The 23,960-nt window shown below is 38.2% G+C and overlaps 1 protein-coding gene across 1 annotated transcript in view; it reads left to right on the forward strand.

Moving 5' to 3' along the window:
* wwc2 (WW and C2 domain containing 2) overlaps positions 1–23,960 on the forward strand; it is a 186,220-nt gene that overhangs the window by 123,089 nt on the left and 39,171 nt on the right. Inside the window, exons 10-11 of the mRNA XM_008111832.3 lie at positions 13,163–13,252; positions 14,875–15,488. Of these exons, the coding sequence (XP_008110039.2) occupies positions 13,163–13,252; positions 14,875–15,488 (704 nt within the window). The remainder of the gene's footprint in view (positions 1–13,162; positions 13,253–14,874; positions 15,489–23,960) is intronic.

The following is a 23,960-nucleotide window of genomic DNA, read 5'->3' on the forward strand; positions in this document are numbered from 1 at the left end:
TTTCCACTCTGCGTTATTTTTTAACTTTTTTAAAATTCCTTTCTACTTCAAGGTTAATTCTTATGTTTGAAAATTCTTTCTATTTCTTTTTATCCCTCTCTGAGCTAACACAAAATGTTCCTTTCAACTGCATTCTCTTTTTCTATATTGGCTTCTTTAGACATGAGCCTGAAGGCAAAAAGTTGCGTTTTGCGTAGGTGATGGGACTTTAATCACATAATGCATTTTAGGTGGTTTTCTATGCTAAAGGAAGTTCCGGTAGAAGCACAAAGAACAGAGATCACAATGGTTAGAAGTTGCAAGGAAGAGGCAAACTGGATCCAATAGGGAGCCAGATTGTGGAAGCTTGAAGTTTATGGAATTTCTTGTTGGGTTGTTTTGGGGTGGGTTCTGGATCATATTAGCTTTGAACACAAATACAGTGGACTCTTGGTATCCACTGGGATTTGGTTCCAGGATGCCCCTCACCCCATGGATACCAAAATCCATAGATACTCATGTCCTGCGATATACAATAGCATAGTAAAATGGCCTTCTATAAAATGAAGATATGCCTTTTGGAATTGTTGTTATTACTAAATATTTTCAAACTCTAGATGTTTGATCTCGTGGATGAAGAATTTGTGGATATGAATGGCCAACTATATATGTATTTCAAGGAAAGAGGTTTTGGTGGTTGACTTCTAGAATATGATGGAGCAAGAAGATCTAGGTTTTTTCTGATGGCTGTTCAGAAATATGTAGTAGCTATATTCTGTTAACTACTGTGAAATAATGGCATGAAATGGCGTCAACAGTAAGATTGTTCCAAGGCATTTTCTCCTAATGTTGTGCCAGCACAAAGAAACGGGGAAATATAGTGGGAAGCGTGACAACAAAAGAGCAGTTGGCTTTTATATTATGCCAAGACAAAAGAGCTTCCCTAATTCAGTTGTAGGAGGGGGGAAAAGTCTCCCTTGAATCAAAAGATATTAAACAGAGAATACAAGGGCTTGTTAACAAAATTGGATTCATTTGTTTGAATTTATTTCCCAAGCCATAAAGCATAACTATCAACACAAAATTGTTTACATGTACAGAATGGGGTAAATGTCCGACATGCTAATGAAAAACTTAAAACACTTGGAATTGAAAATGAGGAAATCCAATTTGCCCTGTAGCAATACTTAGTCAAAGCCATTAAGAAAAATACAGATTTAATTAAATCTTAATTTTTATAATTAGCCACATGTAAGTAACAAGTTACTTTTACATTTAAAAATAAATCAAAATGATCTGGAATGGCCCGTAACCCTCCTACGATCACCCACTGACAAAGCAACAAATTAAAATAACATGAAACATTAAGCATTACTCAGTCTGGTAACAACTTTGTTGCTTAATGATTAAAATCATTGTCAAAGTATTTAACAAATTAGGAGTAATTAATTTTAACAAATAATTTTGAAGCTCTGAGTTAAATCATTTCCAAGAGCATTGCTGCAGCTGATTCTTGTGCCTAGGAAGCTGTGCTTACCTGACACTTTCCCCCCTAAGGAGAAACTCAGGATAGGTAAATTTGATTGCTGTTATCTCTGATTAGACCTTGGAGACGGTTCAAGGGGTTGGTCTCAAGGGGAGGAGATGATCAAGATGAGGGCTTTGCCCTCCAAAATAACAATTATTTTCCTCCAAACATTCTTTTAAACAACAGTGCACACCTTCTGTAGCTATAACACATTTGGGAAATAATATGAGAAAAATGATCTTATAATGTGGATTTTTTTTTTGCAATGGCAGCCTTTACAACGTATGTTGTAAAAATTTTATTTCATAAATTTTCATTATAATATATAAGGGAATTGACTACTTTCACATAGGTCTTGGGTGCCTGGGTATTCCTTTTTGAGATAGGGCATGTTCCCAGTCAGGATAACTAACGGGAGAACGAGATTGTTGTTGTCACGTGCCTTCAAATAATTTCCAACTTGTAACTACCCTGTGGCCAAAGTGTCCTGGAGTTGAGAATGTATGAATTGCCCAAAACCATGCAGTGCTTTCTTTTTCCAAGCGAGGAATTGAATCCTAGTCTTCAGAGTCATAGTCTGATGCCCAAGCTAGTTAAGCACATTGGCCTCACCTAAATCCAGAAGTCCAGTGAAGCTTATTAGAGCCTAAGGTATCTCAGATAGGAGAATGTCAAGGTAAACATACATAAAGGACTATCTAGAATTATCTGATATTATAAAGGTTTTAAAAGAAATTCAGAAAAATGCAACGATTTTAGATCATTAGTCTTATTGTGTAATTCAAAACACAATTCAAAGTACTAATTTGACCTGAAACAACTTTAGTTTAGATTACCTGAATATTGCCTTCTCCCATAGTTATGCAGGATCTACAGAATTATTTGTCTCTGTAGATATTGTAAGATGACAGTATATGATTAGGCCTTCTTCATGGCAGTACTTCACTACCAGTAGTGCCTTGTTTCTGGTAAATCCATGTCTGCTTATCTGCATGTGTTTTGATGGTCAGATGTACCTTTCTTAGTCAGCCATTTGAGCTCGGCTAGATATTTGAGCGCTTGTGAATTTTACTTTTACTGATTTTCAGCTTTTGTACATGCCACTCTTATTATTTTCAATTATAGCCGTGTAGACATGATTTTAAATTAATTAATTAATCTGAGCCTTTTTCTCTGGTAGAAACAAGTTTAGTCAAGGAAACAGTCTTGCTGGGCTATCTACATTTTACTCAAGCATGATAAATTCATATCCCAAGTTATGCAAGAGAAATTGAAGGCACAAATTGCACTGAAAGTGCCGTCTGTACAGAGCTATAGTATAAATATCGTTGGCTATCAATAATTCATCTACCTTCGTACAAAAGACAGACCCATGCTTCTTCGCTGTTTAGGGTTTTATCACTTTTGTGATATAGACATCATAAGGGAGGATTAAAAGCACCAATTTAGTACATTAAGTATATATTGAAATATGTTCCTATAAAGAAGAACACTTACATTCCCAGCTCCACAGGCTTTCCAGTGAAATCCATAATGCTACAAAGATATTTCTTGATTTCAAGATGAGAAAATAGTATTTTCGGATTTTACCAAGGGTAAATAAGATTAGGCACAGCTTGTGCCAGTTCAGGCAACACGGCAAGTTGCATTTAATCCAAAACCGAAATGCAGGCTTTTGAACTTTTTCATGTGACCATGCTGGAAACAAAGGAGATTCTGGGGATGAGCTGGAAATGAGCCTGGAGAAAGGCTACGATCTTACTCGCAATGCTGAGCTAAAGAGCGCCCACATGTTTTTGTGATCCGAATGTTGGCCTGGGGTGAGGTTCTGTTCCCCATTGCTTCATAAACTCACTGGATGACTATGGGCCGATTGCTCCCTCTTAACCTGACAGGCCTCATAGGGTTATTGTGGAATTGAAAGTGGGGAGCAGAAGGATTATGTACACTGACACAAGTTCATTGGAAGGAGACAGGGTGAAACATTGTCTCTTGGCTTTTTTAAGTTAACCGCCCTTATACTCAGATCATCCCAATACAATACCTTTGGCTATTTTTCTAACGAAAAGAAATGGGATTGCCATTCTATGTAAGGTGATCCTCCTTGAGAACAAGATATCTTGACAGGTTGTAGCTCGCCTTCAGTTACAGGCTGCATAAAGTGTGTACTATCTCAAGAAATTCTTCAGCTATTAAGCTATATTTGCAACTGAGACTTATATCAAAACAAAGTCATCATATACTATTGCCATCGATCTTGATCACTTAGCTACGGGTTTTTCTCCTTTGCAAAGAAACCAAGAAGAACCTTTTCCCAGCCAATGTTCATTTGGTTTGTGGAAGCAATGTCAAGGCAGCCATGGGGAGGCCAACCCCATCCAGACTCCCATGTCTGTGATCCGTTTCTATGTGTTTGTTCTGTCTCACTTTGGTCGCATTCATCAATGTTTTATATTGTCACATAAGCATGTTTTGGAAATGAGGCATCTGCTCATGCTAACTAACTTAGCCAAAACCCGGAGGAATTTAGAAAATTCCAATTCATCTTTTTTTGCCTATTGACTCCTTGAAATAAATCCTGTAAGTTCAGAGGAGATCTGACCTTGAATTGTTAAAAGAAGATTTTTTATGTTCAAATTAGAATTTTAAGATTAAGCTGCTTGATGTGCCTATGGAATCTGAATGGTGATTTTTGTCTTTTGTACAAGGTTGTTATAGAATAAACCTATGATTTTATATCTCTGTTTCCTCTCCTCAAAACGAACTACAGAATGGATAGGTTTGTTGATTTAGTCAGGGAAATCTGCAGAGGTTGATCATTTCCTTCTGCTCTGTTTTTCTAGTTGAAATTCTTCAGCTGGTTGCTATTTTTTCTGTTGATGGGGGAATATAGGCACCTTTTTCATGACTGCAGTTTCCCCCAATGAAGCAAATGACTCTCTGTTTAGATTTTGTCAGGCTTGAGAAACTTAGCTGCTTTGCTATTTTCTTGGCCACATTAGTATTTCCATCACAAAGATATGTGTGTGAGATTATATAGAAAACATTTTTGGGAGGCAAAAATGCATTTTGCCCAATGAAACATTACACACATATTCTAGTAACTCCCTGCTTGATATTCATCTTTGTGATGCGAAATGGACATTGCTGGGGAGAGATGTAAGGAAAAACGTAAACCTAATATTTGAAGACCCTCGGCGCTTTCTACTGAAACAATTTCTCCATTTGTTTCTAGGTCTGTCCTAATGGAGCATTTAGTAGATTATGCTTCAACATAATCTTCGACATGTATAGTCTTCAGTGTGTATTAAAATGCTACACTAAAGTGGGGGGCCTTCACCCCTCCTTTAAGATGTCTACATCACAAAGAAAATAAACTTTAGTGGTAAGCCCCCTAGAGCTTATGTGTCTGTCTTGGATGCACAGAAGAACCTTTGATAGGGCCTGTGCATTTGAAACTTCATCTTGTATCTGTATTTCAGAGACAAGCTTCCCAAAGGAAAAGTTTCTAAAGCAAGTTTAAACTTTTTTTAGAGGCTAACGTAATTTTTATTCAGTCAGTATCTGAATAACCCATGGTAAAAAAGCAACTAAAGAACAATAGTGTGGTTTAGATGAATTTTAAAGACAATAGAATGGAACTAGGGAAAATTGTTTTAATATGATGTGGAGTTTGTATACGAGCACTATAGTGGAAGAAAAGGCCTGATTCTTTAATTTAAAATGTCAACATGTTAAGTCTATAGCGGGAAACATTATTGTGTACTAGCACATGCATCCAACGTTGCCCGAGTGTCGGAGGGGTTGTTGCTCCCTCCTTTTCTCCCTTCTTTCTCTTTCTTTCTTCCTTTCCCCTCATAGCCTTTTCCCTTTCCTTTTTTTCCTCCCCTTCCCTTTTCCCTTCCTTCCTTTCTTTTTCTTTAAATCTTTAAAATTCATCTAAATGAATCTTTAAAGCCATGCTATTGTTCTTTAGTTGCTTCTCAGTTTTCAGAAGAGAAGGCTGGGAAGAGACATGATGGCCATGTATAAATATGTAAAGGGAAGTCATAGGGAGGAGGGAGCAAGCTTGTTTTCTGCTGCCCTGGCTTCAAACTACAGGAAAGGAGATTCCACCTGAACATTAGGAAGAACTTCCTCACTGTGAGAGCTGTTCAGCACTGGAACTCTGCCCCGGATTGTGGTGGAGGCTCCTTCTTTGGAGGCTTTTAAGCAGAGGCTGGATGGCCATCTGTTGGGGGTGCTTTGAATGCGATTTTCCTGCTTCTTGGCAGGGGGTTGGACTGGATGGCCCACAAGGTCTCTTCCAACTCTATGATTCTATGATTTTATGATTCTTCATTCCCCTATTCCATTGCTCCCTTCTTTCTCCATTCCTTTCCTTCTTCCCCTTCCCCTCCCTCCCTCCCTTCCCCTTTCTCTGAGAGGACCTACCTCACAATGTCTCCATTTAACATGGCTCTCTTTGTGGCTCTTACCTTCCTTCCTTCTTGCCTTCCCCTCATACACATGTCACCTTTCTTTCCCAGTGACATCACAGAAGGCCACCTCACCTAGCAACTGCCTTTGTGGTACAGACAGACAGCCTTTGACTTTTATATAGAGACATTGAAATGCAGGGTGCACATTAAATTAACATACATTTAGTTTTCATAGAACAATATACAATATGATACAGTAGAGATTAGGCTTGTGCAATTCAGCTAGAGGGCGATCTGTTTTTGGTATCCGAATTTCATTAGGCACCCAGATCCATTTTCAGGAACCTACTGAAAATCGGCTAATGGAAATATCTGTTTTTGGCTAGGCAGCCGAAAGATCTGGCAAGATCTGGCCAAGTGGCGACAATGGGGAACTTACAAGGCTTCCCTTTCTGTTCCTGAGATCCTTTCCTGTCTTGCCTTCAAGGGAGTCTGAGTTTCAGCAACGAGGTTAAGGAAGCACCCTTCCTGGGACCTTTTCCTTTTTTGCCTTCAAGGGAGTCTGGGTTCAGCAACGGGGTTAAGGAAGCACCCTTCCTAGGACCTTTTCCTTAGACGTCACTGCGTCCTTCTATTCTGATTGGCCCGACAGGGCTCACAGGGAAACCCATGTGAACACCATGCAGCAGCCTTTCTGCACCGTGTGGTGCTGAATAGGGGAGGAGGAGCAGATTGGTTGCCACGTGGTCCTGTAACGGATGAAAAAGTATGATGGTTGGGCCCTTACTGTTTCTGCCATCCGGCCAAGCCGGATTGGCCGAAGAGAACTGACCACTTTGTATCTGTGCACAAGCCTAGTAGAGGTTTCTAATCTTTCCTAGGTTCCCTGTGGGCCTGTGATGTCCTTACACAAGGTCTGTGATGGTTTGAAGAAATGTAATGAGTTTTACATTTTAAAAAAGAAAGTCTTGCATTGATCTCAAAGAACAGAAGGCATTTCCCATTGATAGACATCATTTGTACAAAGTTTCAATCCAATATCTCAAACAGTTCAGACATTGCAAAAAAATAACTGTTTGCTATTAAAAAATGTATTTGGCACTTGCTGCTTTTGCATGTGATGATAACACGCAAGTGAATGACACTGTGTGACTGAGAAAAAGTATGTGACATTTCTCATTGTCTCACATATAACCAGAAACGGACTTCATATTTACATCAGACTCTAGCGTTGTCCACGTTGTGCCTCCTCGTTCTCGAAATGTCTGTTGATTTCTAGAATTCTGTAGCTTTGTCAAAAATGTTCTCGATATTAATATATAAAAGGAGGAGCGTATTCTCAGAAGATTGCTGAAGTTGTATGAGTATTTGAATGGACGTTGGAATGCTAGCTGTCAGTTATTGAAAATGTCAGATTTCTCCTTTGTTTTCTGTGGAAAAAAAAGTGTTATTGATAACTGTAGGGCTATTCACAATAATTATGTTTCTTCTTCCATTTCTGAAAATAAAATATTTGATTATTTTTGAAGAAGTGATCTTTCAATGTTATCGCAGTGAATTTCACAATATGTTTTGACTGAGCCTCAGAATGGACCTCCTGCAGCATTTGAAATGTAAAAGTACTGATGATGTTCATAATTGTGCAACATGTTCAAAGGAAAATGAATTCTCTTTCAGAAATCTTGAAAACTACCACCATTATACCAACAAAAACCTGTCAATCAGCTTCACATGTACAATCCCTGAAGACAAGCAGTTATCACAATGTTGTGTTATGATGTATTGTCCAGTGAGCCATGAAAACATCATAATTGTGAAGACATCTTGATATTAAACATAAAAAATATGCCCCAAAGAGCATTTTGTTTTCAAAAGTAAGCAACAGAAGCTTCAGGAAAGTAAGAAAAAGACTTGGTTGTATGAATGACAGTTCAGTCTGAGCTTCATTTGAAGGTACTCAAATAATAGCAATAAACAGAAAACTACACACAGTAGTTGAGGAGCTTATATTACATGCTGCAAAAAATTATTGTTTCTACATTAATCAACAAAAAAGCTGCCAAGGATCTTTCCTTAATACCTTTTTCGAATGACACAGTTAAGGAGTGAATTGACGTTTTGTCAGCCAATATCAAGGAACAGTTATTAGAAAGAATTTACATGTCTGCCTATTTTGCTCTGCAATTGAGCAAAAAGCAGAGACATAAACAAACAAAGCAACGTTATTGTGCAACTGTACACATAAACACCAGATGAATATTTTTGAAGACTTACTTACTGTTCATCCCACTGGTACACACGATAGCTGAAGAAATACTAAACAGCTTAACTGAGTTTATAAAAGCTGATGCTTGATTGAAATACATTGGAATAAGCACTGACAGGGCACAAGTAATATCTGGAAAGCTTACTGGACTTGTAGCATGGATTAAGAAAATCATACATAGGGATGCTCCATTTGCTAAGAAGATACCAGAAGAACTAAAACAGACCTTATATAAATCAGTCAAAATTTTCAATTTTATAAATAAGCAAATCACTGAATTTAAGACTTTTGCAATTTTGGAAAATGGAAATCTCCATAACCTTTTGGAGATATTATGATGTTTGGAAAGGCATGACTTTGTTAGAAGTCAACCTTTTTGAAAAAGATGCCATAACCTTTGGGGAAAATTGCATTCTTGCAAGGCAATTAGGCTTCATAGCTGTTAAACTAATGTACTACCTAGATATATCTTTGAACTGCTAGGTACAAAGATATGCCAGTGCACAATCAATACACGCACACATATATAAAGCAGAGTTTCAGAAGTGTTATTTTTAGTTGCCCCAAAACATCTACTCTCCCTTAAAATATATTTGCCTTTAAATCATGTTCTCAAGAGACTAAAAAACAAGTAGACTTCTTTAAAAGTTAACATAGTTGGTTTACTCACAAATTTAATGTATTCAGGTATTTTGCATATCAGTCCAGTTACAGATAGGATTTGAAGTAGTTTCTCTTTGTAGGTAACACAGAGCATTTTTCTTAGAAAGTCTATGGCTTCTGTACAGCATTCTATTCCTACTGACTTCTAAACGCATACAGTTTTAGAGAAGTATCTAAGCATACATCTGTTTCTACTGAAGTCTGAAAGCATACTGTTCCTAAAATGGAGTCTGAGTCCTGAACAAGCCCAGATCTGATCACATGATCTGCAGCCCCTCCCATAACAAATAGTTAAGGAAAACTGCATACCAATATACACCTATACAATACAGTAAGCAATCTGAATTATATACATAACAAATAACTAGTGGAGGCTTGAAGGAGGTTGCCATTTCCAACATGCAAAGACATGGACAGTGAACACATTAGGTTTCGCCATACTGTGAATTTTTTTGGCTATCATGAGGTATACTTTTGTCTCACTTTAGGGAATTGAGAAATGAGATGAAATTATTCATCCTGGAGCAGCAATTTCACCTCAGCAATCATTTGACAAATTTTTCCTGGTTAGTAAAATTAGCATATGTATCAGATAGCTTTACCCATTTGAAATGACTGAACTGAAATCTTCAAGGGAAAATGTTACAGTTTTTCAAAATCGAAGCAATGACGAAAAATTGTAACTGTGGCATCGTCTTTTGAATCAAGCTGTGAGACATTTCCAAATCTCAGAAATGTTCTTGGTTTTACCATGATGAGGAGGGCACATCCTTTATTGCATGGCATTTGAAATATTCACTGCTTCATTAATATTTTTCTATTTTTGGTGCAAGCAAAACCTGGATTACAGCATCAGAGGAAGACAAGCTCATAGAAGTATCCATGGATGATGCTCTGCAATTACAGTTGAAGGAAAGTCCCTTCCAAATTTCTGAAACTATTGAAGAAGACTGTAAAAGTATTGATATTTTTTGTGACAACATGAAAAAAATCATTCTGTGGGGCCATGATGGCGCAGCGGGGCTGTGGTGGCGCAATGCGTTAAACCCTTGTGCTGCTGAACTGCTGACCTGAAGGTTGGCAGTTCAGATCCATGAGACAGGGTGAGCGCCCACTGTTATCCCTAGCTCCTGCCAACCTAGCAGTTCAAAAACATGCAAAATGTGAGTAAATCAATAGGTATCGCTTCAGCAGGAAAAGGCAAAAAGACGCTCCAAGCAGTCATGCCAGCCACATGACCAGGAGATGTCTATGGACACAGGCTCCTCGGCTTGGAAATAGAGAAAGAGCACCTCCCCCAGAGCCAGAGTTGAGCACGACCTCCAGAGCCGGAAATGAAAGGAGAAGTCTTTGTGTCTCATTGTATGTCATTGTAGCAAGGCGTTGAATGTTTGCCCGTCTGCTTATATATACTGTAATCCGCTCTGAGTCCCCTCGGGGAGAAGGGCAAAATATAAATAAAGTATTATTATTATTATTATTGACACAACAACATTGTATGACACTTCAAACAAGATAGATATGCTGGATTTTGTATCACAGAATCACAAGTCGAACACTTCCCAAGCGTTTAGGACTTTGTGATGTATTTTCGGATGATGCGTGAAGATCCCAGTAGGGTGGCCTTTTGCAGTTGGCAGATTGTAATTTTGTCAATGTCTGTTGCTTCCAAATGCCGTCTGACATATTTTGGCACGGCACCCAATGTGCCGATCACCACCGGGACCACCAGTACTGGTTTCTGCCAGAGTCTTTGAAGTTAAATCTTGAGGTCCTGATAGCAGCTGAGTTTTTCCTGTTGTTTTTCATCAATGCGACTGTCACCAGGTATGGCGACATCAATAATCCAAACCTTTTTCTTTTCCACAACTGTGATGTCTGGTGTGTTGTGTTCCAGAACTTTGTCAGTCTGGATCGAAAGTCTCACAGTATCTTTGCATGTTCATTTTCCATTATTTTTGCAGGTGTGTGATCCCACCAGTTCTTTACTGCTGGGAGGTGGTACTTGAGGCATAAGTTCCAATGAATCATTTGGGTCACATAGTTGTGCCTCTGTTTGTAGTCTGTCTGTGCAATTTTCTTACAGCCGCTGAGGATATGAACAATGGTTTCATTGGTTTCCTTGCACAGTCTGCATTTTGGGTCATCAGCTGATTTTTCGATCTTGGCCTTAATTGCATTTGTTCTGATGGCTTGCTCCTGGGCTACAAGGATCAGGCCTTCTGTCTTCTTCTTCAGTGTCCTATTCCTGAACCAGAGCCAGGTCTTCTCCTTGTCAGCTTTTCCTTCAATTTTGTCAAGGAACTTTCCATGCAATGTTTTGTTGTGCCAGCTGTCAGCTTTAGTTTGTAGTGCGGTTTTCTTGTACTGATTTTTTGTCTGCTGTGCTTTAAGGAGTTTCTGATTTTTGACTTCAATCAAAGCAGGTTCTTCACTTTGCTTTACATATTCTGCCAGGGCATGTTCTTCTTCTTTGACTGCTTGTTTTACTTATAAGAGTCCTCTGCCACCTGATATTCTAGGCAGATATAGCCGGTCAACATCCTTGCGAGGGTGTAATGAATGATGAATGGCCATGAGTTTTCTTGTTTTTCTGTCCAAATTGTCCAGTTCCACCTGTGTCCAATTTATAATGCCAGCAGTATATCTTATGACAGGTATGACCCAGGTGTTTATGGCCTTGTGGTGTTGCCTCCATTGAGGTTGCTTTTGAGAATTTTTCTGACCCTTTGTGTGTATTCTTTGCTGACCACAGTTTTCACATGTTCATGCTTGATGTTGTCCAGCTGTAATATGCCCAGATATTTATAGGCCTCTGGCTGGTGACAGTTTATTGTTTGGCCATTAGGCATATTTATGCCCTCACTTTCAATGATTTTTCCCTTCTTCAATGCCACTGTCGAACATTTGTCCAAACCAAACTCCATGTTGATATCAGTAATTAAAATTCGGACAGTGTTAGTCAGAGACTGGATTTCAGTTTCAGTTTTCCCATACGGCTTCAGGTCATCTATGTACATCAGATGCGAAATTTTGTGAGATTTCTTAGATATTTGATAGCCGAGATTTGTTTTTTGTAAGATTGTTGACAGAGGGATCATGGCAATAATGAAAAGCAGAGGGGACAATGAGTCTCCCTGGAAAATAATAATAATAATAATAATAATTATTATTATTATTATTATTATTATTATTATTATTATTATTTGCCTCCATTCGTCTTAATCATAGAGTCAAAACTCAGAATATAAATTTGAGCTATTAAGCCCAGTATAACAAAGTTTGTAAAGGAAATGCAATACAATCATTCTTGTTAATCAGATAATTAATTGAAATTACCAAGTAATATTATGCTTTGGCTCAGTGTTTAGGTATAGCATCAGCATCATCAACATAATTTTCATTGTTTTCAATTTGTATGGAATCAGTCTAATAAAATATTATCATAGGAAAATGTAGATTTGCTTATTTCTTCTTCTCTTCAGATATGAAGATCCTTGATGAACAACTTTAAATAAATATTTGATGCACTTTATGGTTATAGATCTTGAATTAAGTCTTGATGGTCCATGGAACAAAACATATTTAAGGCGGGGGAGCGGGTTCATGGTAAAGGAAAAGTTAAGAACTGCTTTAGTGCAATATACAATTGCCAGATTAAAAAAAAATGGAACTTTTTCTTGTTTAATGAAAAAGAGCCGAACATCTGAATGGGAAATTGGGAGAGATGAAGGAGAAATAAACTATTAAGGCACACAACAAGAATTGAGCACTTTCAAAGTAGCTGTTGAAGTCAGTGGAACTAACTGAGCAAGATTACATAGTAGGCTCTCACCAGAAGCCAATACATTTTTCAAGGTTATCTAAGAATTAGTTTGGCTTAAGAGTTTGTAGGAAATATGGGAAGAGAAAAGAAATAAGGTGGACAGTTGTCTTGAGGATTTGTGTAAGTGTACTATCTACCTTCTCATTACAATTCCTTCTTTGTTGCTCTTTTTCCAATATGCTCTACATTGCTAATAAATTGATCCTGCTTGATCACCTAATATCTGGTATTACATGATTACTAGTGTTAATCAGTATAACGATATAATGGAAACTGTACTTCTTCAGTACTCCTGATCGTCACTATTTAGATTAGGAAGTTGGTTGAATGTGAGCACTTTGCTGTTGTTTTCTACCTTGCATTAAAACTGTATTAATGGTTAAAGAGCTTTTAGGGACGTATCTTATCTCCCAGAGTGTTTATGTATTAGGAAATCCAAAGAGTCTTTAAAATGTAATTATTATTCTTGTATCACCCAGGTTAAAGCTGGAAGAAAGAAGAAGCAAATTAGTTCAAAAACTTCAAGAAACTAGTAAAGAAACAACCAATTTGCATTTGCAGCTGAAGAGGTGAGATTACTCTGTTTACACTTCAAAAGAAAAATGTTTGTCCAACAGAGTGGTGAATATATCTAGTTTTGAATCCTAATGTTTTGTTTGGGTTGTTTACACTGTTTAAACCTGAGGTTGCAGAGAGTATCTAGTTTTGAATAATACTGGTTTGTCTGGGGTGGAATTGTAATAACTTGGAAGCTTTTCTTTGTATTCCACAGAAAGATAATAGCACCTTTGAAAAGTTTGGTTCCTTGCAGCCTGTTCTGATTCCATGCACATTATATATGATTCTGTTCTTAATGCCCTTTTCCAAGAACAGAAGGGGATAAGGATAGGAGATAAGGCGATAATTTTCTTTTCAAAAGAAGTAACAAGTAATTTTTGTAAATTTCTTTTCACTGCAAGAAAGTCTTCAAAACACCCAGATATCAATGCTTTTCTTCAAGTCAGAACATATTAGGCACAAAATTCATATGTGGTTCTTTGGCAAAGAGTATTTTTATGAAGAAATGTCATTTAAGTGTAGAAACAACTATTTTATGTTCAGATAATCCTTTGTGTGTGTTTTGCTTTTTGCAAAATAACCTTATGTAAACTAGTCCAAAAATGCTAAGGTTCAACTCGTCAAGGTTTCTTGATCCTCAGAAACATTTTGTCTGCTTTTCAAGCATTCTTTCTGTTCCTAAAAGGGAAATGATTAAACATTAACACATAAGTTTTTGCCAGAAAACGGTCTAACGGATGTAAAGATTGTCAGAATTGCAACTCTGTTCAGTTGGTCATTTCCCCATTACATCTGAACTTAGATGTAAAATACAAGGTGCACAGAAAAATAGTTCCCAAACCTGGATCTGAAAAATAATGTCTGACAGTGCCTTTTTCTTGTTTATACTCAACTTGTTTGTACATAACTATTGCACACAAGAGCAAGTCTGCATTCAAAGTTAATGGAAATCAATTGAAGCATAATCAATTTCAGTATTCAAGGAGATGAAGATATCAGTATAATTGATGGGCAGAGAAGGCAACATTTCCTTAAACTAAAAAATGGCTATTTAACATTTCCTGTTATTCTTTTCACTGTTATAATTATTTTGTCATGCATCTTCAGTTACGCAAGTAAATGTTCATGTTCTAATTCTCTACCAATGGAACAGAAAATACCAGAGGTAGAGGAATAAAGACTTCAGCAAGTGAACTAAAAAGAGGAGAAACTTTACAATAAATTTCAGACCGACAGTTATACAGAGCTAAGACCAAGGATATACTGAAAATCCCTGAACATAAAGTAATCCAAAAATGAACAAAAATACTCTCTGATCCCTTCACAATTGCTTTGTCCTTGTGAGACTGAATTATATTATCAAAGATCTCATATATTTAATGAACTACCTTGAAAAGCTTGTGTGAAGGTGTTATACTCAAGATGTGTTCCAAAAATGGTATAATATTTTAGTTTGTTTTTTTTACAGGACGGCAGTGTACTTGCCTATCTCATAATTAATTGGGTTATATTTTAATAGTTTGTCTTTTGTTATACATTAAGTGTAATTGAAAAGATGTTTGAGCAAAGTCTTCCTTATTTTTATATTGTCATTGTTGTTATCATTGACACCATCATTATTGCTTCCTTGCAGTCTCTCTGCCAGTACATTATCTGTCTCTTCAGGGAGCAGCCTGGGATCCCTGGCGTCCAGTCAGGGGTCCCTAAACACATCCAGCCGGGGATCACTTAATTCACTTAGCTCTACAGATCTGTATTATAACCAAGTGGATCAGCCTACAGACTTAGACTATCAATATAAGCTGGACTTCTTATTACAAGAGAAATGTGGTTACATTCCTTCGGGCCCCATCACCACAATTCATGAAAACGAAGTCGTGAGTTCGCATGGGAGAATGGAATACAGTGGTTCTTCTGGCTCTTTGGCTGCAAGCCATGCTCCCAAATTAACTGAACCCCCAAAATCTGTGACATCCCTGTCTTCAAGATCTTCCCTTTCCTCCTTGTCTCCTCCTGGATCACCTTTGGCTTTGGAAGGCACGTTCTCAGTGCCTCCTCAAGACTCCCCATTGCATCACCTCACCACAGATTTCGAAGACTGTGATTTACCCAGTGACTTTGCCAGCATTAGCCTCTGTGGCAACCAAATCTTGGACTCGGAAGCCAGAGTATCCTCTCAGTCACTGGCGGATGATAAAGACCTCAATGAAAGTCTTAACCAGACCATCTCACCTCCGAGAAATACAGGTAAAAAATGTTATAAGATCAAACCTACATATTTCGATGTTGGTATGTCTCATTGCTCAGACTTTACAGAGATTGCTCTTAAAACAAATATGTACCATGAACATGCAGATAGTTTTTTTAAAAAAAACCCAGAATGGATGTGCTTTTGTCAGCATGGGTTGTAAGTAGCTCTAAAAGTAGGCATTCTGTCGGGATTGCATCTAGAGCTGGGATGAATAGATGTTTCCTTTGATTTTTAGTGTACATTCTCTGTGTGAAAATACATTGAAATGGTCAGTCTGTTTACTTTATGGGCCATATGAATGTAATCAAAGGTGGTTGTTATTGAGATAGGATGAAACAGGAGGACAAATAATACAAGGTGGACAGAAAAATGCTCAGGAGAATCGATCTACGGGAAGCATCTATTGCAAGCCAATAGTGGAGGGGGAAGGAAAAGGGGAGGGAGAAAAATGTGGCAATACTCTTATAACTGATTTTTATATTGGCACGAGTTTTTGTGGATATAAGTATACGTCTTCTGATGCAGTACAAAATGAGATTAAGGCCTCAGATATAAAGTAAATGTATACTGTTGTAGAGGAGTGGGATAAAATGTAATAGTACCCAGAATGATACTACTCATGTCCCTTGCCTTAAATTTTCAAAGGACTGGGTAAGATGATACTGGTCTTCCAAATATTTACAGTGGTCCGTTAATTTTGATGTGTGAAAGCAATACATCTGCTTACCAAAAGTCAGCTTCTCTGGGTTCAAAACTCTCTCTCAAAATTCCTTTTTTATGTGTTCAGTATAAAGGACTCTTGTATTATGTAGCATGCCATGAAATCATTGCTTGTGCTTATACTTCTACTAATGGATTGAAATTTGTGAATATAATTCAGTACCACTCTCTCTTTCAAGTCTGCAATTTATTTCTTCAAAGACTGTACTGTATGTCCAGGAAAATTGAAAGGATCTAAAACCATTTTGTGAATCATTTTGTGTTTTCAGCCAGTCTTGTAGTAGAGAGCTTCTGGATATCAATTTTGCCTTGCTAATTTGATTTTTCATGTCCTTAAATGTGTATTGTAGTTTGAAAAATACCTGTTGTACATCCAAGAATTTGGAGCCTTTGTCTTATGGATCTGAGCAGATGCAATTGTATCAGAGGATTTGACTGTAAACAATAGATTTAGTACTCTGGATAATAAGACCTACCCATAAAATAAGCTGTAGCAGGATTTCTAAGGATTTGCACAATATAGGCCATACCCCGAAAATAAGACTTAATGATAGGTGTGGCTATGCAGCATGCGAGGTTGGCTCCCCCTGTCAGGTCCTGGTCATTCCGTTCGTGCTGCAAACTGAGCCATAAAGGGAGACGTAGAAAGTGAAAGTCTCCTCAGTGCGGAGCAGGACGCTCTGCTTTAGGTATTGTGTGTCCTCAGGAAGAAGAAGTAAAGCTATGGCTCAGCATTGTGGGTCTCTCTCCCCCAGCACCAACCAGCAACAGTCTATGGGTCTCTCTCACCCCCCACAAACACCAGCACTGACCAGCAACAGTCTGTGGGTCTCTCCAACCCCACACAAACATCAGAGGATAGGGGAAAGCTTCAGCAGTATATTTAGCAGTCAGTGCTGTTTAGAAGCCCATTCTGCACAGTGGTGTCAAGAAAATTAATTTGTTGTGTGGATTGTTCCATGCTCAGTTGGATGGTAGGGTCGTTGTTGAAATCCTGGTTGAACTTTTCAAGTACAGTATATCCAAGGGGTGAGACAACAGGATGTGAGAGAAATCTATCCCTAGGAAGAGAAGTTCACTCCTTAAAGAGTTACCATGGGGAAAAGGTATCTCCACTGAAGCCTTATCATCAATCCTTGTTTCTACAACAAGCCATTTTTTTTTCAAAATCCTGTTATCACAGGAACAAAAAGTGAGGTGAAATCTTCTGAATAAGAGCACAGACAGCAAAACGAACATCACAGGAGTGTTAATGTACCAGTTTCAACTTACATATAAATTCAACTTAAGAAAAAACCTACAGAACTGAACTTGTTCATAACTTGGGACTGCCTGCAATTGTTTTCCATAAGGCTAAATTACAAGGATGTCATCAAAAGATTACAGGCAATGGTTTGGAGGTGAATATGCTGAGGGAGCATTGTTCCAAGTCAGCCATAAAGATGTCTGCATTCTGTGATTCCATGAGGATGTCCACAACAGTGCCACTGACTTGGATGTACATGTTACAGGTTGAGTATCTTATATCCATAATTCTAAAATATGCAGATGCATGTTCTGGCTTTCTGAAGGGGTTCGTGTAAAGTTCTTTTTCTTGCTCTTGGAAAAATATTTGTGCTGTTGATGCAGTGACCATTGTCATGTGGTGCAGACTGAGGTGATGCTTCTGAGCTGTTGTTCTGACTGGTGTTTCTTGAAGCATAGCTCGTGGAAATATTCCTTGAGGTATAGATAGTAGAAGAAAGTCTCCAGATTGCCACAGAACTGAATTATGTACGTAGGTTTTGATGGGCAGAAAGATAGTCCTTGTGAAAGGATACATAGATAGACTCAAGCCAAGGCTCATTTGAATGTCGCAATGTGTGCTTTGATCACCATTATGAAAGAACTCTTTGAAAGCTTGGATCCTTAGTTGGACATAATTTACCCCATATCTTTATCATCTGCTTGTTTTTTCCTAGTTATAGATGGTGAGGTTTTCATATCTCTTTGTAGTCTTCGGTATTGTAGTGTCTTGAAAAGTCATTGTAATGCTTGCTGATTTGTTTGAGCAAGGAGCTAAAACTCTTTAGAAACACTCGCCTTATGATGTTTGTTAAATTAACTGATCAAACAAGCTAAAATTTCGGGGCCGCGCAATGTCAGAAGCTCACTTAATTCTCATGAGTCTATTATAAATGTATTTGTTTACCAGCATCAAGAACTATATTTGCATTTGCAAGACTGAAATGATTTGCTGCTATTAGATGTGGCGAGGGATAGTTTGTTTTCAAAGGTTTGCCTCCAAAGGATAAAGAAAGGGCAAGAAATGCACATGGTAGGAAATGCAATAATTCTTTAAGCAATTGGTATATCACTTAGGGGGGAGATCGGCTGTTTGGTGACTCCTACTGATATCTTCTTATGCGTCACCTGAATATTTTTCATTAAGAACCTTGATTCTTTCCGTTCTTTGGTGAAGCTATGTGACAAAGCCTGTCCTCCTTTCTTCCCTCCTTGGCCTTCCTACATACAGTATTGCTGCCACCTTCTGGTTCAGGTATTTATTTTTCACATACATTTTCCCTTTATTGGGATACTATTTTATGCAGAAATAGGTAGACTTTAATGTTCACCCAAGCAATTTCCAGTGCAATTTACAAAGAATAAAATGAAAGATCAAAGAAAATAATGTCCAGTCCTTATTACAGTAATTAAAACTCTGTTAAAAGGGCTTGAATAATAATAATAATAATAATAATAATAATAATAATAATAATAATAATAATAATAATAATAATAAGGAAACAGAAGGCCTGATCCTTGCAGCCCAGGAGCAAGCCATCAGAACAAATGCAATTAAGGCCAAGATCGAAAAATCAGCTGATGACCCAAAATGCAGACTGTGCAAGAAAGCTGACGAAACCATTGATCATATCCTCAGCTGCTGTAAGAAAATCGCACAGACAGACTACAAACAGAGGCACAACTATGTGGCCCAAATGATCCATTGGAACTTATGCCTCAAGTACCACCTCCCAGCAGAAAATAACTGGTGGGATCACAAACCAGCAAAGGTCGTGGAAAATGAGCATGCAAAGATACTGTGGGACTTCCGAATCCAGACTGACAAAGTTCTGGAACACAACACACCAGACATCACAGTTGTGGAAAAGAACAAGGTTTGGATAATTGATGTCGCCATCCCAGGTGACAGTCGCATTGATGAAAAACAACAGGAAAAACTCAGCCGCTATCAGGACCTCAAGATTGAACTTCAAAGACTCTGGCAGAAACCAGTACAGGTGGTCCCGGTGGTGATGGGCACACTGGGTGCCGTCCCAAAAGATCTCAGCCGGCATTTGGAAACAATAGACATTGACAAAATCACGATCTGCCAACTGCAAAAGGCCACCCTACTGGGATCTGCACACATCATCCGAAAATACATCACACAGTCCTAGACACTTGGGAAGTGTTCGACTTGTGATTTTGTGATATGAAATCCAGCATATCTATCTTGTTTGCTGTGTCATACAACGTTGTTGTGTCAATAATAATAATAATAATAATAATAATAATAATAATAATAATAATGTATTTTGCCCGAGACCCAGAAGAGAGCATAATATGCATTAGACAGGTTCTTTAAGGGAATTAATTCCACGAATAGGCTTCGTGATCAAGAAAGTCACCTAACACATAGCCCTACTTAATAATCTAGATGATGTGAGTGTACCTTTTCCTTGCTCCAGATTTCAGATCATTGAAATTATAGGCCAACACCTTGCTTTTTATGCTCTAAGAGTTGGAACTCGGTGAAGGAGAGGAAAATTGCTAACTCCATTGCTTGTTTAGCCAGCAGAAGCAGGTTGATTTGGCCAGGTTTATTGAACTACTGTGCCAATTTGAACACATCTCATAGCATAGGCCATTTGTAGCAAAGAATGTTAGTTGTGTCCAAAGTGGATTTGTGACATACAATACCGATGGCCAGCTGTCATAGCCCAACTGGGCTCCCAGTGCTGACTGTCTACCATCTGCTCACTTGCCCAAGTAAAAGTGGGGAAAACACATTTATAATACCAATGACAGTGCTTTGGTGCTTAACTCAGGCTTAACACATTGGTTTGAGTCTACTTGATATGAAATACTAGATTCTTTAGTTTATCACAAACGTGTCAGAAAATGTAAGGGTTGCAGATGGCCAAAAGAAAATACTCTTAAGATTACAGTACAGTTTTACTCTCATTTAGTTCTCAGGGGAAGAAGGGGAGTCATATGCATCTGCTACAGACTGAATAAGACATCTATTGGCAAGCTTGTAATCTCCTCTAGTTCTTTTCCTATGCTACAGTTATCTAATAACCTTCCTAATATATGACATATACATATATGTTGGAAAGTCTGGATCTGTGTAGCTTTAATCTTGCCTCAAAAAGTGGAGATCTGATCCATGTGGAGAATCTGATTCACCCTACAAATGCTGCCTGTCTCATAGTAGTATGACACGTGTCTCATAATTAGTCATGGAGGAAATCGTTTGCAATACAAAGAAAGAGTCTAGCAATAATATTTTTACCTTTACCTATGTAACCCCAGTACAGGTTTATATTACTAGGGATATTTATTTGGTCTGTATATCCTCTTGTTCTTTACTCATAAATGGTTCAGAATTTGCATTTTGCTCTGCTTTTCTTCTTCTTCTGTTGTTGTTGTTGTTGTTGTTGTTGTTGTTGTTGTTGTTGTTGTTGTTGTTTCTTACCCACCTCTCCTTATGGATTGAGGTGGGTTACAATGTAGTTAAAACACATAATCATTGGACTCAAATATACACATGTTTTTAAATTTTGTATTATATGTTTTTATTCTATATTGTTATTTTGATCTGTATAAACTGTTGTTTTAGTGCACTGTTTTTAGGCATTGAATTTTGCCAATTTATGTAAACCGCCTTGAGTCCCCTCGGGTTAGAAAGGCAGGGTAAAAATGCTGTAAATAAATAAAATAAATAATTGTAAACATTCTATAAAATACACATATTGCACAAATATACATAATATACAAATACGGTGTACCAATAGCTTAGTAATACCCCAGGATGGTAAGCATCGATTTATGAAGGTTATAACATAGTTTGGAGGGGGGGGGTGCATTTTTGCATGGTTGCCCTGTGTAAACCATCTTGAGTCTCCTTCGGGATGGAGAGAGGCGGGGTATAAATGGTATAATTTTTTTATTATTATTTTATACTTCTAATATATAGCAAGGATTGGGAATGTTTTAGCCCAAGGGTCAAGTGACCACAAACAAACACACATGTAAACAGGACCATCCCAGTGCTGGCATATGAATCCTATTTCAATCCTCCTCCTCTTCCTCCTCATCAAAAGTATACATAAGTAATACATTGACCCAACCCCATAAACATATACCATATACACTTACCCATACGCACTCACACATTCCTCCTTTCCTGAAAGTTCTTCTGTAATGTGATTGACAAATTACATTGCACCAGTGACCAAACATAGCATAAGGAGAGGGGGAGAGATAAGGAGAAGAGGAGAGATTTTTAATTTCCAATCAATAACTGATCAATACAACAGGTTTTTTAAACCTCGAAGGTAAAAGGGCTAAAGCCTTGGCAGGAACTGGCAGGCAAACTGATGATAACCATTGGAAATCCCCTCGTAGGCCATATCAGATCTTTAGGTTGAACATTGCAAAACCCACCAGCCAATCCCTCTGCAATGCCATAAAAACAGCTTAATGGTGTAACTGTAGAAAATGTTGACTATTTCTGCTACCTTGGCAGCCACCTCTCCACAAAAGTCGACATAGATACTGAAATACAACACCGCCTGAACTCTGCGAGTGTAGCATTTTTCTGACTGAAGCAGAGAGTGTTTGAGGATCGGGATATCCATAGGGATACCAAAGTGCTTGTTTATAAAGCTGTTGTCATCACAACCCTGCTATACGCCTGCGAAACATGGACTGTGTACAGATGTCACACTCAACTTCTGGAACAATTCCATCAGCGTTGCCTCCCAAAAATTCTGCAAATCTCTTGGGAAGACAGACAGACAAATGTCATCATGTTGGAAGAAACTAAGACCACCAGCATTGAAACGATGCTCCTAAGCCACCAACTCTGCTGAACTGGCCATGTTATCTGAATGCCCACTCACCATCTCCCAAAGCAGGTACTATACTTCCAACTCAAGAATGGAAAACGAAATGTTGGTGGACAGGAAAAGAGATTTAAAGATCGGCTTAAAGCAAACCTTACAACTGTGGCATAGCTACTGAGAACTGAGAAGCCCTGGCCCTTGAGTGCTCTAGCTGGAGGTCAGCTGTGACCAGCAGTGCTGTGGAATTCGAAGAGGCACGAATGGGGGATGAAAGGGAGAAACGTGCCAAGAGGAAGATGCGTTATGCCAACCCTGATTGGGCCCACCTTCCACCTGAAAACTGATGTCCACACTGTGGAAGAACATGCGGGTCAAGAATAGAGCTCCACAGTCATCTACGTATCCGCCGCCAAGACACTACACTTGGAAGACCATCCTACTCTGACAATGAGGGATTGCCTAAGTAAGTAAGTATATCTGATATCCAGTCTCTATTGCAAAACTCCTGGTTATATTCATGTTTTATATATTGGAAAAGCAATCCTTCAGCGCATAAATCTGGATCATTCAGACTGACATTCTTTTTGAAATTCTTATAATACCTGAATCGTGTTCCATTTTAGGCTAACTACTTCTAATCCTTTGAATTTTGGCAGGAATTTCTAGGCATTTTCTTAACTCTCTTTCCAGTTGAAATAAATGGGATTTGACATCCTGGGAAAGGTAAAATGCAAGTAACATAGTCTGGAAATATACAGGTAACATCTGCATCTTTGTCTTCAAGCCAGTGAGCTTTGTCTTCACCCAAAGATTTCCCTGCGCTGAAGATCTCTTGCAATAACAGAGTTAGAATAACCACGAAGTTCTTCCACAGACAGTCTCTGTCATTGTCAAAGTCGATTTTCGACTGCTGCGGTTATTCCTGGGGGTAATCAATAAATCATGTCATCACCTTCACCCCTCTCAAAGTGGTGGAAGAAAAAGCACTTCATCATCAAGGAAAAAGCATCCCCACTGCTAGAAATGAAAGGAGAAATGCAGCAATCAATCCTCTAATCTGAAGCCTTAAAATTTAAACATCTTAACAAGATGTAAAGTCATGACTCAGGAGGGGGGCGTAATGCATACCAATACACTTGGCTCCTTGGCAGATGAAAGGACTCCACAGGCTTGCAACTTATTACATTACAGGATGCTGCTTATAGTGAATGTTTCTTGCTCTCTGCAGGAAAATCTAGTACACGGATAGGAGCTGAAGGTTGAAATTAAGCAAGGGTTGTCTCTTCAGAGCCCCTTACATTTCAATACATTACATTACACTCCAGCATACATTCTTGTTGAATTAATACTTCTTTCAGGTATTTCAGAAGAAGGATTTCTTTCTACTGTCATAATAGTTAGTTGTGGGAGCAAAGGTACTTGTGGGTAAGGCTGAATGAAATCTTAATTTAGGACTTTCAGAAATTGGCCTAAATTCAGTTGTTTGTCCCAACTAGAGTAGACCCATTCAGTTAATGCCGTTTCACACACATGCTTTCTTATCTTATTCCCATGTATTAATTTGGATTTTGGCCACTGTGTTGTATAGCATTTCTCAAATGTGACTGAATTCAGATATATGAAAAGTGAGAA

Source organism: Anolis carolinensis, chromosome 5, assembly GCF_035594765.1.
Source record: "Anolis carolinensis isolate JA03-04 chromosome 5, rAnoCar3.1.pri, whole genome shotgun sequence".
Classification (NCBI taxonomy): domain Eukaryota; kingdom Metazoa; phylum Chordata; class Lepidosauria; order Squamata; family Dactyloidae; genus Anolis; species Anolis carolinensis.